The sequence below is a fragment of the Dictyostelium discoideum genome (genome assembly GCF_000004695.1).
Source record: "Dictyostelium discoideum AX4 chromosome 5 chromosome, whole genome shotgun sequence".
In the NCBI taxonomy this organism is placed as follows: domain Eukaryota; phylum Evosea; class Eumycetozoa; order Dictyosteliales; family Dictyosteliaceae; genus Dictyostelium; species Dictyostelium discoideum.
The window spans coordinates 1,294,392-1,308,769 of record NC_007091.3 but is presented as its reverse complement, the minus strand read 5'-3'; the positions used below and the strand labels follow the sequence as shown (position 1 = coordinate 1,308,769).

Genomic DNA, 14,378 nt, shown 5'->3' with positions numbered 1-14,378 from the left:
AAAATATAAAATCTTTATTAATTTAAAAAAATCCTTTTTTTTTTTTTTTTTTTTTGACAAGATCTTGATCTTCATCTGACAAAAAAAAAAAAAAAAATTTAAAAATATTTTAATCGGAAAGCCAATTGAAAATGGTTCGAATGATTTTCATGAAAAGCCATCATTGAATATTATTTTTTAAAAAAAAAAAAAAAAAATTAAATATAAAAATAAATGAGGAAGTTTTAAAGAAAAAATACTTGCTTAGAATTAATTATGAGCAAATATTTTTTCTTTAAAACTTCCAAAAATATTTTTTTTTTTTTTTTTTTTTAATAATTTCGGTTTGCTCATAGATTTTTTATTTATTTATTTATTATTTTTAATTTTTTTTTTTTTAATCCTAAAAATAGATTTTATTTATTTTATTTAATTTTTAATTATTAAAAGATATGAGATTTTTAAAGTTCGGGTTAGAAATTAATTTGGGTAAAGGAACTCTTATTGAATTTGATGAACAGTGTACTTAAATATTTAATTAATTTTTTTTTTTTATTTATTTTAAGAAGAAGAAAAAGAAAAAATATAGAAATAGTAAAAAACTATTTCCATATATTTGTTATACTCTTACACACAAGGTTATAAATCTAAAGTGTTATAAATAATTTAAAAATTTTATTCTGTAAGAAAATTTGTTTTGAAATTATTTGATTAAAAATAGAAGTTTTTTTTTTTTATTTTTTTTTTTTATTTTTATTTTTTTTTATTTTTTATAATTTCCGCGTTTGAATTTGTTGTGTAAATTAATTTTAATTTTTTTTTTTTTTTTTTTTTTTTTTTTTTTTTTTTTTTTTTTCATTTTTAACATCATTTGATTCATTAATTTATTTTTTTTTTCAACATCCCCAACCCAAAAAAAAAAAATAAAAAAAAATGATAAGAAATTTAACAAAATTAACAAAATTTACAATTGGAAATAGATTTTACCAATCCTCATCAAAAGGAAGATTCAGTGGTAAAAATGGAAACAATGCATTCAAATCAATTGTTGGTGTATCAGTTGGTGTATCAGCATTATTTGCTGGTTGTGTATTTTTAGATCAAGAAAAAGAACCAGAATCAACTCCATCAATTGATGTCAAAGAAAAAAAATCACAACCACCAAAAACCAAAGAAGATTATCAAAAGAAGATGGATGAAGAATATGATATTGAACAATTTAAATATGTAATCATTGGTGGTGGAACAGCAGCTTACCATGCAATTGATAAAATCTTAGAGAATGATAAAGAAGCAACTATCCTTTTAATTTCAAAAGAGTATGAAGTTCCATATCAAAGACCACCATTAACAAAATCACTTTGGGCTACTAAAGATGATAATGTTGTAAATACTTTAAATTTCTCTGATTGGTCTGGTAAAAAACAAAAGTATGTTATTTTCATTTTATTATTTATTTATATTAGTCTTTTTCATAATATTAATTATTTTTATTTTTTTATTTTTTTATTTTTTTTAGTTTATTATATGAACAAGAATCAGCATATGGTAATGAAATTTTACAATTTATTAGAACTAAAAAAGTTATTGATTTACATATTGATGAAAAATTAGTATTATTAAATGATGGTAAATTAATTCGTTATGACAAATGTTTAATTGCAACAGGTGGTGAACCACGTCAATTAAAATTCACATCAACCAATGATAAAAAGATTTCAACCTATAGAACCGTTGAAGATTTTAGAAAACTTTATGAAGTTGTAAAGGATGGTGGTAAACATGTCACCGTTTTAGGTGGTGGTTTCTTAGGTAGTGAATTAACTTGTGCAATCAATTCAAACTTTCAAGATAAAAACATTAAAATCGATCAAATTTTCCCAGAATCTGGTGTATTAAGTACTTTATTCCCAGACTATCTTAGTAAATATGCAACTGAAGAAATCATTAAGAGTGGTGTTAATGTTCACACTGGTACTTTAATTAAAGATGTAGTCGATAACTCTGAAAATGGTAGATTAACTGTCACTTTAAACAATGGTAAAACCTTTGAAACTGATCATGTTGTTGTTGCCGCCGGTATCATTCCAAATACAAATGTAGTTAAAAGTACAACATTAGAAATAGATCCAATAAATGGTGGTTATGTCGTCAATCCAGAACTTCAAGCTCGTACCGATCTATATGTCGCTGGTGATGTCGCATCCTATTATGATTTCAGTTTAGGTGTACGTCGTCGTGTTGAACATCATGACCATGCACGTGCCACTGGTGAAATGGCTGGTTCAAATATGTCAACTAAGGATACACCAGCTCCATACACATATCAACCATTCTTTTGGTCAGATTTAACACCAGGTGTTGGTTTTGAAGCTGTTGGTAATACTAGCTCAAAATTAAAAACATTTTCAGTTTGGGAGAAGCCATCCTCTGATGAAACTAAACAATCCTACACCAAAGGTAACATCTATTACTTGAATGATAACAATAATGTCGTTGGTGTCTTATGTTATGGTAACTATGGTAAAATGGATACTGCTCGTGACCTCATCTTAAAACGTAGAACTATCGAAGATTTAAATCAATTACAACATGCTATCGATTTCGATGAACATCATTAAATAAACAAAAAAAAAAGAAAAAATAAATTAGATTAAATTTTTTAAAAAAAAATAGTAATTATTCATACACAAGCCTTTTAATTTTTTTTTTTTTTTTTAAAAAAGTAATTTAGAACAAGTGTCTAAAAAAATTATACTTTTTATAACTTTATTTAAATATTTGAAGAGATAAAAAAAAAAAGGTAAAATTGATTACTATTATTATTATTATTATTATTATTATTGCTTTTTTTTTTTGTTTTGTTGTTTTTTTTTTTTGTTTTTTTTTTGTTGTTTATTTTTTTTTTTTTGTAGTTTTATTTTATTGGATTTGAGTGTTTATACCTACCAACCTAGTAAAAGGAAAAAAAAAAAAATATATGATAGAAAAGGGAAAAATAGATCAAAGGAAAATGGAAAATGGAAAAAAAAAAAAAAAAGAAAAAAGAAAGGATAGGAAAGAAGTGGAAAAGGAAAAAAAAAAAAATCCAAAAAAATAAAAAAAAAAAAAAAAAGATGGAATGTGAAGATGATGTCGTTTTAGTTGTGAAAATTTTAATTGCCTCTAATAATACTGATAGTTGGTTTCTTTGGTGGTGGTTTAGATTGAGAAGTTTCACTTGAAGATGAAATGAAGCTTAATTCATTAACTTCCATAGTGTTTACAATGGTTTTATTTATTGGAGTAGCAGTTGTTGGTGCAGTTTGAATTTGTTGTTCGGTTACTGTTGTTGTAGTTGTTGTTGATGTTGATGTTGATGATTCATTTATATTTACAGATGGTGAAGTAATTGTTGGTTCAGTTGCAACTGCTGTACCATTGGTGGATATTTCGTTACTATCTTTTAATGTTGATGTTTGTGACTCTAATGTTGTTGGTAGGGTTATTGTTGTTTCAATAGTTGACTCACTGTTTGTGGTTGGATTGGGTGGTAATGCGGTATTATTTATTGAAGTAGATGTTGGTGAATTAGATGTTGATGAACCATTTTCGGTTGGTTGTGCAGATGGTGGTTGTACAGAGTTGATAGTTGTAGTGGTAGGAGGAGTTGTAATTGAATCATTTGAAGTTGTTGTAGAGGTTGAAGTTGGTGTAGTTAACTCTGTAGAATTCATAGTTGGTGAAGAAATATTTGAAGTTGGTGTGGAAGTGATCGGAACAGTTGTAGTAGTGGTAGTAGTAGTAGCAGTGGTAGTATTAGTGGTAGTATTAGCAGTAGTAGTAGGAGTGGAAGTAGTAGGTGTAGAATTAATATTTGTAGTTATTGGAGATTTTGGAGAATTTAATTTATTATCAGAATTTTCACTTTTTAATTTCTTTCTAGTTGCAGAAGGTTCACCAGTTGAAGATCTCTTCTTTGTAGTTTTTACAGGTTCTTCAGGACCTTCATCCTTTACAAAAGCTGGAAGTTGTTTCTTTTTAATATATTGTACTTTAATATCCATTGTATCAGGATTTGGTTGAGTTCTAAGCCAATCTTTAATTATACCAGTGAATTCAGTCACAGCTTTGGTTAAATCAACACTTTTATCGGCACCTGGTGTATTTGAAAAATTAAAAGAGAGACCCATGAAAAAAGAGGTACAAATTTGATCGGGATTATTTGCTTTATGAAGATTGTTTGTAAATCCTTTTGGATATGGCACAGCAAACTTCATCTTTGGTGTAGACTCTAAGTTTGAAATTAAAAATCTTAATTTGGATTCTATCCAACCCTCCCATTTTCTAGAATCTTCTTCATTCATTGAATAACAATCGATCTCTATATAAAAACTATAACGAGTGAAGAAATCACATTTCTCCAATAAATTCTTCCAAGTACATTCACCAGTTTCAATCTTTCTTGTGATCTCTGCACCTCTAACAAATTCACTCTTCATTAATTGTAATGTTGATTTGGATACATTGTAAGTGGAATTCATTGAAGGATATGCTGGTGTAATAATTGGCATTAAATGAGCTTTATCTCTCTTTGGATTCCAAACCTTTGGACCTAAAATACCACCCTCTTGAATGTGACATAATAAAATGGGTGCTGGCCATTTCCAAATTTCATATACCTTGAAAAATCTATGAATGATGGTACTTGGTGCAGAGTTTGGATAGAGTTGACAGATTCTTGCTGTTAAAAGTGCCCACGATACACCACCTAAAAATCCTAAAATATTTGAATAAATACCTCTTCTAATTGCCCAAAGTTTAATACATCTTAATGCCATTCTAAAGTTTGGAATATTTGGTACCAATTTTAAAATTTGATCAGTCACACGACAACCATTTAAACTAAGAATACTCTTTTCATCAATATTCTTTAAAAATGATTCATCAATTAAATCATTTAATTCTTCTGGAATTGCTGTTAATGCTAATTTTGCATAAATTAAATCAATTGGTATACCTGAAAATACCATTGTTATAACTGGTACAAATGCATCTTTGACTGTCTATAAATAAAAATAAAAAATAAAAAAAATAAATAAAAAATTAATAAATTAGTATTAAAAATTTAATTTGATTTGTTATATTTTAATATAAATAATAATTATCTAATAATATTTACTGTAAATTCTGTAATTTCTGGATGAACTTTTAAAATATCTGATAAATCATCAAAAAAGTCTGATCTCATTATATGTTTTGGACCAACACAAAGTGTATCAATATCACTACCTGGGCCATGTACACCCAATCTATATGAACCAAATGTAAAAATTTTTGCTACAACTTCTGATGCAGTTTGTTCTGGATAACCCTTTTTTTTTTTTTTTTAAAAAAAAAAAAAAAAAAAAAAAAAAAAAAAAAAAAAAAAAAATTAGTAAAAAAATAATGATTACAAGAAAAATAAAAATAATAATAATTTACCTTTTTTAAACTAACTTGTTTTGCCCATTCTCTAACAATTTGATTTAATTTACCTAAAATCTCTTCTCTTTTTCTACTCTCCTCTGGTGATTCAAATAAATTGAAAGAAATTAATGTATTCTCAAGTTCAGTGGAAAGTTTAAAATCAATAGATGATGGTGGAGCGGTTGAAATTGGCTCAGTTACACCCAAAATGGTTGGTTGATCAGTTGAACCTTGTGTTGTGTGTAAATTATTTACCGAAAGTGATGATGGTAATTGTGATTTTGCTTGTGTTGTGGTTGTAGATGTGATTGTAGTGGATGAAGTTGTTATATTGGCAACTGGTGGTCCACCATTTTTATTCATTTTTGAAAATTATAAATTATAATTCGAAAATCTAATTTTAAAAACACTTGGGAGAAAAAAAAAAAAAAAAAAAAAAAAAAAAACAAATACTTCACAAGAATAAAGTTTTTTTTTTTTATTTTTTTTTTTTATTTATATAAAAATTTTTTTTTTTTTTTTTTTAATGTATTATTTTTTTTATATATATGGTATATATATATATTTTTTTTTTTTTTTATTTTATTTTATTTTTTTTTACTTTTATTTTTATTTTTTTTTTTTTTAAACCAAAAAAGTGATTATTAAACTTTTGTTAATGTCACCTTTGAGATTATTTATTTATTATTATTTTCTTTTTTTTTGTTTTTTTTTTGTTTTTTTTTTTTTTTTTTTTTTTTTTTTGGATTCTCTCTTTACTGTTTTTCTGAACAAATCGTATCTTTTCTTTCTACTGTTCTCGGGCGGTTTGAGGCTTGGCAACTATATAATATTTATATATATTATGTATATAAATGAATGTATATATATATATATATATATGATTAAAAAAAGAAAAGAAAAAAGTTATATATATATATATATATGGAGAATTGTTTATATATAAAAAAAAAATACGGGTGTATAATAAAGAAAATATAAAAAAAAAAAATTGAAAAAACAAAAAAAAAAAAAAAAAAAAAAGAAAATAAATTTAAAAAAAAAAAAATTAAATTTAAAAAAAAAAAAAAAAAAAAATTTCCAGTCTTCACACACAACTTTAATTTGCCAAAAATAAAACTTTTTTTTTTTATTTTTTCATTTTTTTTTTTTTTTTTTTTTTTTAATTGGGCAAAAATATATTTATTTTATAAAATAATCCAAATATGTCATTTTCAATACCACCATTAAGTAGTATTGGTAGCCATAACAATAATAAAAATAATAATAATAACAATAATAATAATAGTAATAATAATAATTCACATGCACCAAGAACCTCAATAAAGAAAAGTCATAAAGAATCAATTATTGGAACCAATGATGATGCAGCTTCATGTAAATTATCAGCAGTCAATGTTGGATATTATTCAGACCCATTTGTAAAATATTTTGTTAAACATCCAATTAGAAGACAACCATTAATCAATCGTGGTTTCTTTTCAAGAGTTGAATGTATTGAACAATTAGTATCACAATTCTTTACTCAATATAAAGATATAAATAAAAAACAAATCATTAGTTTAGGTTGTGGTTTTGATACTTATTATTTTAGATTAATGGTAAAAAAAAAAAAATAAAATTTTTTTATAATTTTTTAATTTTTTTTTTATTATTAACTTTTACTAACTTTTTTTTTATTTTTTTTTTATTTTTTTATTTTTTTTAATTTAAAAAATAGAATAATAAAGATATTAAAAAGGATTTTATATATTTTGAAGTTGATTATGATCAAGTGATTAGTAATAAAATAAAGATAATTCAAAATCATAAAGAGTTGCAATCAATGATTGATCAAGAATGGGATAGTAAATATGATACGAATGAAAAGTTAGCATCAATGGTAAATCATCAGAGAGTATCATCGAAATCATATAGATTAGGTTCAATTGATTTAACCAATTTAGAAACATTTAAAATTTTCGATGAATTAGAGATAGATTATAATGTACCAACTTTATTCTTATCAGAATGTGTTTTAGTTTATATTCCAACCAAATGTGGTAACGATGTTATTCAATGGGCATCTAATAAATTCTCTGAATCTTGTTTCATAACTTATGAACAAATTAAACCAAATGATGAATTTGGTAGAATGATGATTAAAAATATTGAAGTAAGAATTATTATAAAAATAATAATAATAATCAATTTTTAAAATTTATTAATAATATTATCATTATTCTTTATTCTTTATTACTATTTTAATAGATGAAAGGTTGTCCATTATTATCAATTGAATCATTTCCAGAAATTGATGATCAAAGAAAAAGATATAATAATCTTGGTTGGAATAAAACAGAGATTTTAGATATGAGACATGTATATAGTGATTTTATAAATAAGAATAGAATAAAGGAGTATGTATCAAATTAATATATATAAAAGGATTGAAATCTTTTAGAAATAAAAACTAACTTAAATATTTTTTTTTTAAAAAAAAAAAAAAGAACTGAAAAATTAGAAATTTTTGATGAATTTGAAGAATGGGATTTAATTCAAGGTCATTATGTTTATGTGTTTGCAATGAAAAGTAATTCTCCTTCAATTTTAGATAGTTATTATTTTGAAAACTCAAAAAATAAATAATTATTAAATTAAAAATAGAATTCTAAAAATAAAAAAAAAAAAAAATCATTATTCTATATCAAATAATGATTTTCCCCCTCAAAGGTTGAAATTTATTTTTTATTTTTATTTTTTTTTTATTTTTTTTTTTTTATTTTTTTTAATTTTTTTTTTTTTGGATTTCTCAAAAAGTTTTTTTTTTTCAAATTTTTTCATTTTTTTGTTAATTCATTACAGAGTGAACACCAAAAAAAAAAGATAGATTAAAATTGAACTAAAATAAATATCTTTTTTTTTTTGGGAAATAAAATAAAATAAAATAAAAAAATATCAAACCAAATCGAATTAAATCACTTGTAAATCAACTTCCCGACCCTCATTACATCATTTTTTTTTTTTTTTTTTATTCTTTTAGAAATTTGGATTCAATATATATTCATTTATATATACACATAAATTTTTCAATTTTTTTTTTTCTTAAACAAAAACAATCAAAAACAAAAACAAAAACAAAAACAAACAAAAACAAAAACAAAAACAAAAACAAAAACAAAAACAAAAACAAAAACAAAAACAAAAACGAAAACAAAACAAAAACAAAAACAAAAACAAAAACAAAAACAAAAACAAAAACAAATATATATATATAAAATAAAATGTCTGATTATATGATGAATGATGATTCCCAAGGTATGTATATTATATATAGTATATTGTATATTTACTATTATTATAATTATTATTAACTATTAAATTATAATGATTTTATAGATAATCCACATGCAGATATATCGCAAGAGGATGTTTGGACAGTTATTAGTGCATATTTTCAAGAGAAAGGTTTAGTTAGACAACAATTAGATTCATTTGATGAGTTTATTCAAAATACAATGCAAGAAATTATAGATGAATCACCACCAATTACATTAAGACCTGAATCACAACATCATCCAGGTCAAGCAGTAGTTAGTAATAATGTATGAATTTATTTCAATAATTATACACACACACTCTCATAATATAAATATTTATAATTTATTAATAATTTATTATTATTATCTTTTTTTTTTTTTTTTTTTAAAAAAAAAAAAGGTATCAACATTTTCAGTTAAATTTGGACAAATTTATCTTAGTAAACCAACAGCAGAAATTGATGGTGTATCACAACAAGTTACACCAAATCAAGCAAGAATTAGAAATTTAACCTATTCAGCACCATTATTTGTGGATATTACGAAAACGGTGATGACAGGATCAAAGAGTAAAGGTGATGAAAGAAGAACCGATGAGGTATTAAAGAGAATTTTCATTGGTAAAGTACCAATTATGTTACGTTCACAATATTGTATGTTGAATGAAGCAGATGATAGAGATTTAACAACGATGGGAGAATGTTCATTCGATCAAGGCGGTTATTTCATCATTAATGGTAGTGAAAAGGTATTGATTGCACAAGAGAAGATGAACAACAATCATGTTTACGTATTTAAGAAATCACCACCATCAAAATATTCATATGTTGCAGAGATTCGTTCTTGTCAAGAGACAGGTTCAAGACCAACCTCAACAATGTATTTGAAAATGTTACACAATACCAACAAGGGTCCAGTGGGTATCAAAGCCACTGTACCCTACATTAAACAAGATGTACCCGTTATCATTGTCTTTAGAGCATTGGGTTTTGTTGCCGATAAAGATATTTTAGAACATATTTGTTATGACTTCAAGGATGCCCAAATGATGGATCTTATGAGACCATCACTCGAGGAGTCCTTTGTCATTCAATCACAAGAGGTTGCTTTGGATTATTTGGGTAAACGTGGTTCCACAATGGGTACTCGTGAACAACGTATCAAATTCGCTCGTGAAGTATTACAAAAGGAAATGTTACCACATGTTAGTGTCGCTGAATTCTATGAAACAAAGAAAGCATTTTACTTTGGTTATATCACTCATCGTCTTTTATTGGCTTCACTTGAAAGACGTCCATTGGATGATCGTGATCATTTTGCAAATAAACGTTTGGATTTGGCTGGTCCACTACTTGGTACACTTTTCCGTCAACTTTTTAAAAAACTTACAAAAGATGTCCGTCTTTATCTTCAACGTTGTATAGATAAAGATAAAGAATTCATTGCATCATCTGCTGTTAAATCCAAAACAATAACAAGTGGTTTGAAATATTCATTGGCAACTGGTAATTGGGGTTCTTCAAAGAGTGGTGGCACAAAGAGTGGTGTAGCTCAAGTATTGAATCGTTTAACTTTTGCCTCAACATTATCTCATTTACGTCGTTTGAATACACCAATCGGTAGAGAGGGTAAATTAGCAAAACCACGTCAACTTCATAACACTCATTGGGGTATCGTTTGTCCATCCGAAACACCAGAAGGTCAAGCATGTGGTTTGGTAAAGAATCTTGCTATGATGTCTTACATTTCTGTAGGTTCAGCATCTCAACCAATTTTAGAGTTTCTTGAAGAATGGACAACAGAGAATCTCGAGGAGATTAGTGATCTCTCTTCAATTTTCTCTGCTACAAAGATCTTTGTAAATGGTATGTGGGTAGGTATTCATCATCAACCAGATAAGTTATTAAGTACCCTTCGTTTATTGCGTCGTTGTGGTGATGTATCCGTAGAGGTTTCAGTTGTTAGAGATATTCGTGAGAAGGAATTAAGATTGTACACTGATCCTGGTAGATGTTGTCGTCCATTGTTTGTGGTTCAAGACAATAAAGTTCAAATTAAGAAACAACATATCAATAAATTGATCAACAATGACGAATACAAATGGCAAGATCTCCTAAGTGAGGGTATCGTTGAATATATCGATGCTGAAGAAGAAGAGACCGTTCTAATTGCAATGACTCCCGAAGATTTGGTGCCAATGCCAAACGAGCAAATTGTGCATACCTATACACATTGTGAAATTCATCCATCGATGATTTTGGGTATTTGTTGCTCTATCATTCCTTTCCCAGATCATAATCAATCACCACGTAATACCTATCAAGCTGCTATGGGTAAACAAGCTATGGGTGTTTATATTACAAATTATCAACTTCGTATGGATACTATGGCCCATGTGTTATTCTATCCACAGAAACCATTGGTAACCACTCGTTCAATGGAGTATCTTCATTTCAGAGAGTTACCTGCCGGTCAAAATGTATGTGTAGCCATCGCTTGTTACTCTGGTTACAATCAAGAGGATTCTGTAATTTTAAATCAATCGGCTATTGATCGTGGTCTTTTCCGTTCAATGTTTTATCGTGCATACAAGGATGAACAAAAGAAACAAACCTCACTCATGGAAGAAGTATTTGAAAAACCAGAACGTGATACTTGCGCTGGTATGCGTCATGGTTCCTATGAAAAGATTGATGACGATGGTTTGGTTGCTCCAGGTGTCCGTGTGGCTGGTGATGATATTATCATTGGTAAAACCACTCCATTACCACCATCCGATGATGATTTAGGTCCAAAAACACGTCGTCACACTAAACGTGATAGTTCAACAGCACTCCGTTCCTCAGAGACTGGTATTGTCGATCAAGTTATTCTCACCACAAGTGGTGAAGGTTTCAAATTTTGTAAAGTTCGTGTTCGTTCAATGCGTGTACCTCAAATCGGTGATAAGTTCTCTTCTCGTCATGGTCAAAAAGGTACTTGTGGTATGGCTTATCGTCAAGAGGATTTACCATTCACTGTTGAAGGTATCGTTCCAGATATCATTGTAAATCCACATGCTATTCCATCTCGTATGACCATTGGTCAATTGATTGAATGTCTTCTTGGTAAAGTATCTGCTTCAACTGGTGATGAAGGTGATGCTACCCCATTCACTGATGTCACTGTAGAAGCTATTTCACAAGCACTACACAAAATTGGTTATCAAATGACTGGTCATGAAGTTATGTATAATGGTCACACTGGTCGTCGTATGGATGCTCAAATCTTTATTGGTCCAACTTATTATCAACGTTTAAAACATATGGTGGATGATAAAATTCACAGTCGTTCAAGAGGTCCTGTTCAAATTTTAACCCGTCAACCTGTAGAAGGTCGTTCTCGTGATGGTGGTTTACGTTTTGGTGAGATGGAAAGAGTAAGTTTTTTTAATAAAAAAAAAAAAAAAAAAAAAAAAAATAAGGTAAAAATAGTTATTAATTTTAAATTATTATTATTATTATTATAATTTTAGGATTGTATGATTTCTCATGGTGCAGCTCAATTCTTAAAAGAACGTTTATTCGATCAATCAGATAGTTATCGTGTTCATATTTGTGATATTTGTGGTCTCATTGCAATTGCAAATCTAAAAAAGAATTCATTTGAATGTCGTAGATGTAAAAATAAAACTCAAATTTCTCAAATTAGAATGCCATATGCTGCAAAACTTTTATTCCAAGAATTAATGTCAATGTCAATTGCTCCACGTATGTTTACTCAAACTTAATTTAAAATTTTAAATTAATAAAAAAAATTAAAAAATTAAAAAAAAAGAATTAAAAAAAATGTATAAAAAAAAAAAAAATAATAATAAAATTTAATTAAAAGAAATTGTTTTTTATTTTTAAAAGTATTTTATTTTATTTTATTTTGTTATTTCTTTATTACTGAATATAGTTTGGGGATTTTAGAATTTTAAAAAATAGAAAAATAAATTTGTTTATTTCCAAAATCAAAAAAAGTGTTTAGAAAAAGTTTTTAAAAAAAAGTTAAAATTTTAAAAAAAACGACCAACGAACGTTTTTTTTTTTTTTTTTTTTCAAATAGATTTTTTTTTTTTTTGTTTTTTTTTTTTTGTTTTTAATTTTAATATAAAAAAATGATAAGAAGAATTTTAATAAATAATCAAATTTTAAAAAGAGATTGTAATTCATTTTCAAAGATTAAAAATTTTGATTCAAAAAATGAATCAATATTAACAACAACAACAACCACCAATGAAAAAACAGATATAATAAAAAAAATTAATTTAATTGGAATTCAAAAAGATGAATTAGAAGATAAAGTTTTAAAACTTGGATATCCAAAATATTTAAGTGAACAAATATGGGCATTTATGTATAATAAAGGCATTGTGGATATAAATTCATTTGAAAGAGTATCAAAAGAAAAAAGAGAAGAAATAAAATCAAAATATGAAGTTAATATAGGTGAGATTACCAAACATCAATTATCAGTAGATGGAACTAGAAAACTTTTAATTTCATTTGATGGTGCAGAAGTCGAGAGTGTGTTTATACCCGAAGGTAAAAGAGGTACACTCTGTGTTTCATCACAAGTTGGTTGTACATTCGCCTGCACATTTTGTCATACTGGTACCCAAAAATTCATTAGAAATTTAACTGCATCAGAAATCGTATCACAAGTAATAGCGACAAGACATGTTTTAAATGATTTTACAGATTCCTCAATAAAAAGAACTCTAACTAATATAGTGTTTATGGGTCAGGGTGAACCATTTTATAATTATAGAAACGTTTCAAAGGCAATCAAAATCATAACTGATCCAAATGGTTTGGCAATTGGTAAGAGTAAAATCACAGTTTCAACAAGTGGTGTCGTACCTTTGATCGATAGACTGGGTAGTGATTTCCCTGGTATTGGTTTAGCAATTTCATTACATAGTGCAAATGATAAAACTCGTTCAGAGATTGTACCTGCAAATAGACAATGGCCAATCTCTGAATTGGTTGAAGCTTGTATTAAATTTTCAAAAAATTGTAAAGAAAGAATAACAATCGAATATGTAATGTTAAAAGGTGTAAATGATTCAGAACAAGATGCTTATGATTTAGTTAAACTTTCAAAATCTTTTCCATCTTTTGTAAATTTAATACCTTTTAATCCATGGCCTGGATCACAATATAAATCTTCTTCAAAGGAAACTATTTCCCAATTCTCTAAAATTTTAGATGATAAAGGTATAAAGGTTACTATTAGACAACCACGTGGTCGTGATATCTTGGCTGCATGTGGCCAATTAAATACAGAGTCTATAAAAGAAATTAATAAACCAATCCAACCATTGGAAAATTTAGATTAAATTAATTTAAATCTTTCATATATAAAAAAAAAAAAAAAAAAAAACCAAACACTAAGCAAAACAAGATATTAAAATTTAAAAATTTTATTATAATTTTCTCCAAAAAAAAAAAAAAAAAAAAAAAAAAAAAAAAAAAAAAAAAAAAAAAAAAGAACCAAACACTGGTTTCATTTGGGTATATGTGGTTTAGATATTTTCATTTTTTTTTTTTTTTTTTTTTTTATAATTTTCTAATAATGTGTCAATCAAAGATGCGAAACCATTTTAGATTTTTGAATTCATTGTGG

The 14,378-nt window shown here is 26.4% G+C and overlaps 5 protein-coding genes across 5 annotated transcripts; 4 read left to right on the top strand and 1 right to left on the bottom strand.

Annotated features, from left to right (window-relative positions):
* Positions 1-912: 912 nt before the first annotated feature.
* aif (apoptosis inducing factor) lies at positions 913-2,600 on the top strand (the record flags this gene model as incomplete). The annotated part of the gene is made up of 2 exons (XM_631723.1): positions 913-1,409; positions 1,499-2,600. The coding sequence occupies 2 exons, from the start codon at positions 913-915 to the stop codon at positions 2,598-2,600; spliced, it is 1,599 nt and encodes a 532-aa protein (XP_636815.1).
* Positions 2,601-3,134: 534 nt separating this feature from the next.
* Positions 3,135-5,790, bottom strand: papA (poly polymerase; the record flags this gene model as incomplete). The annotated part of the gene is made up of 3 exons (XM_631722.1): positions 3,135-5,024; positions 5,141-5,332; positions 5,443-5,790. The coding sequence occupies 3 exons, from the start codon at positions 5,788-5,790 to the stop codon at positions 3,135-3,137; spliced, it is 2,430 nt and encodes an 809-aa protein (XP_636814.1).
* Positions 5,791-6,632: 842 nt separating this feature from the next.
* On the top strand, positions 6,633-8,055 carry DDB_G0288271 (leucine carboxyl methyltransferase; the record flags this gene model as incomplete). The annotated part of the gene is made up of 4 exons (XM_631721.1): positions 6,633-7,028; positions 7,148-7,582; positions 7,678-7,826; positions 7,917-8,055. The coding sequence occupies 4 exons, from the start codon at positions 6,633-6,635 to the stop codon at positions 8,053-8,055; spliced, it is 1,119 nt and encodes a 372-aa protein (XP_636813.1).
* Positions 8,056-8,690: 635 nt separating this feature from the next.
* Positions 8,691-12,495, top strand: rpb2 (RNA polymerase II core subunit; the record flags this gene model as incomplete). Its single annotated transcript, XM_631720.1, has 4 exons — positions 8,691-8,724; positions 8,806-9,011; positions 9,127-12,144; positions 12,241-12,495. 4 exons carry the CDS (start codon positions 8,691-8,693, stop codon positions 12,493-12,495), a joined length of 3,513 nt encoding a protein of 1,170 aa, XP_636812.1.
* Positions 12,496-12,867: 372 nt separating this feature from the next.
* DDB_G0288255 (hypothetical protein) lies at positions 12,868-14,091 on the top strand (the record flags this gene model as incomplete). Its single annotated transcript, XM_631719.1, has 1 exon — positions 12,868-14,091. One exon carries the CDS (start codon positions 12,868-12,870, stop codon positions 14,089-14,091), a length of 1,224 nt encoding a protein of 407 aa, XP_636811.1.
* Positions 14,092-14,378: the final 287 nt, after the last annotated feature.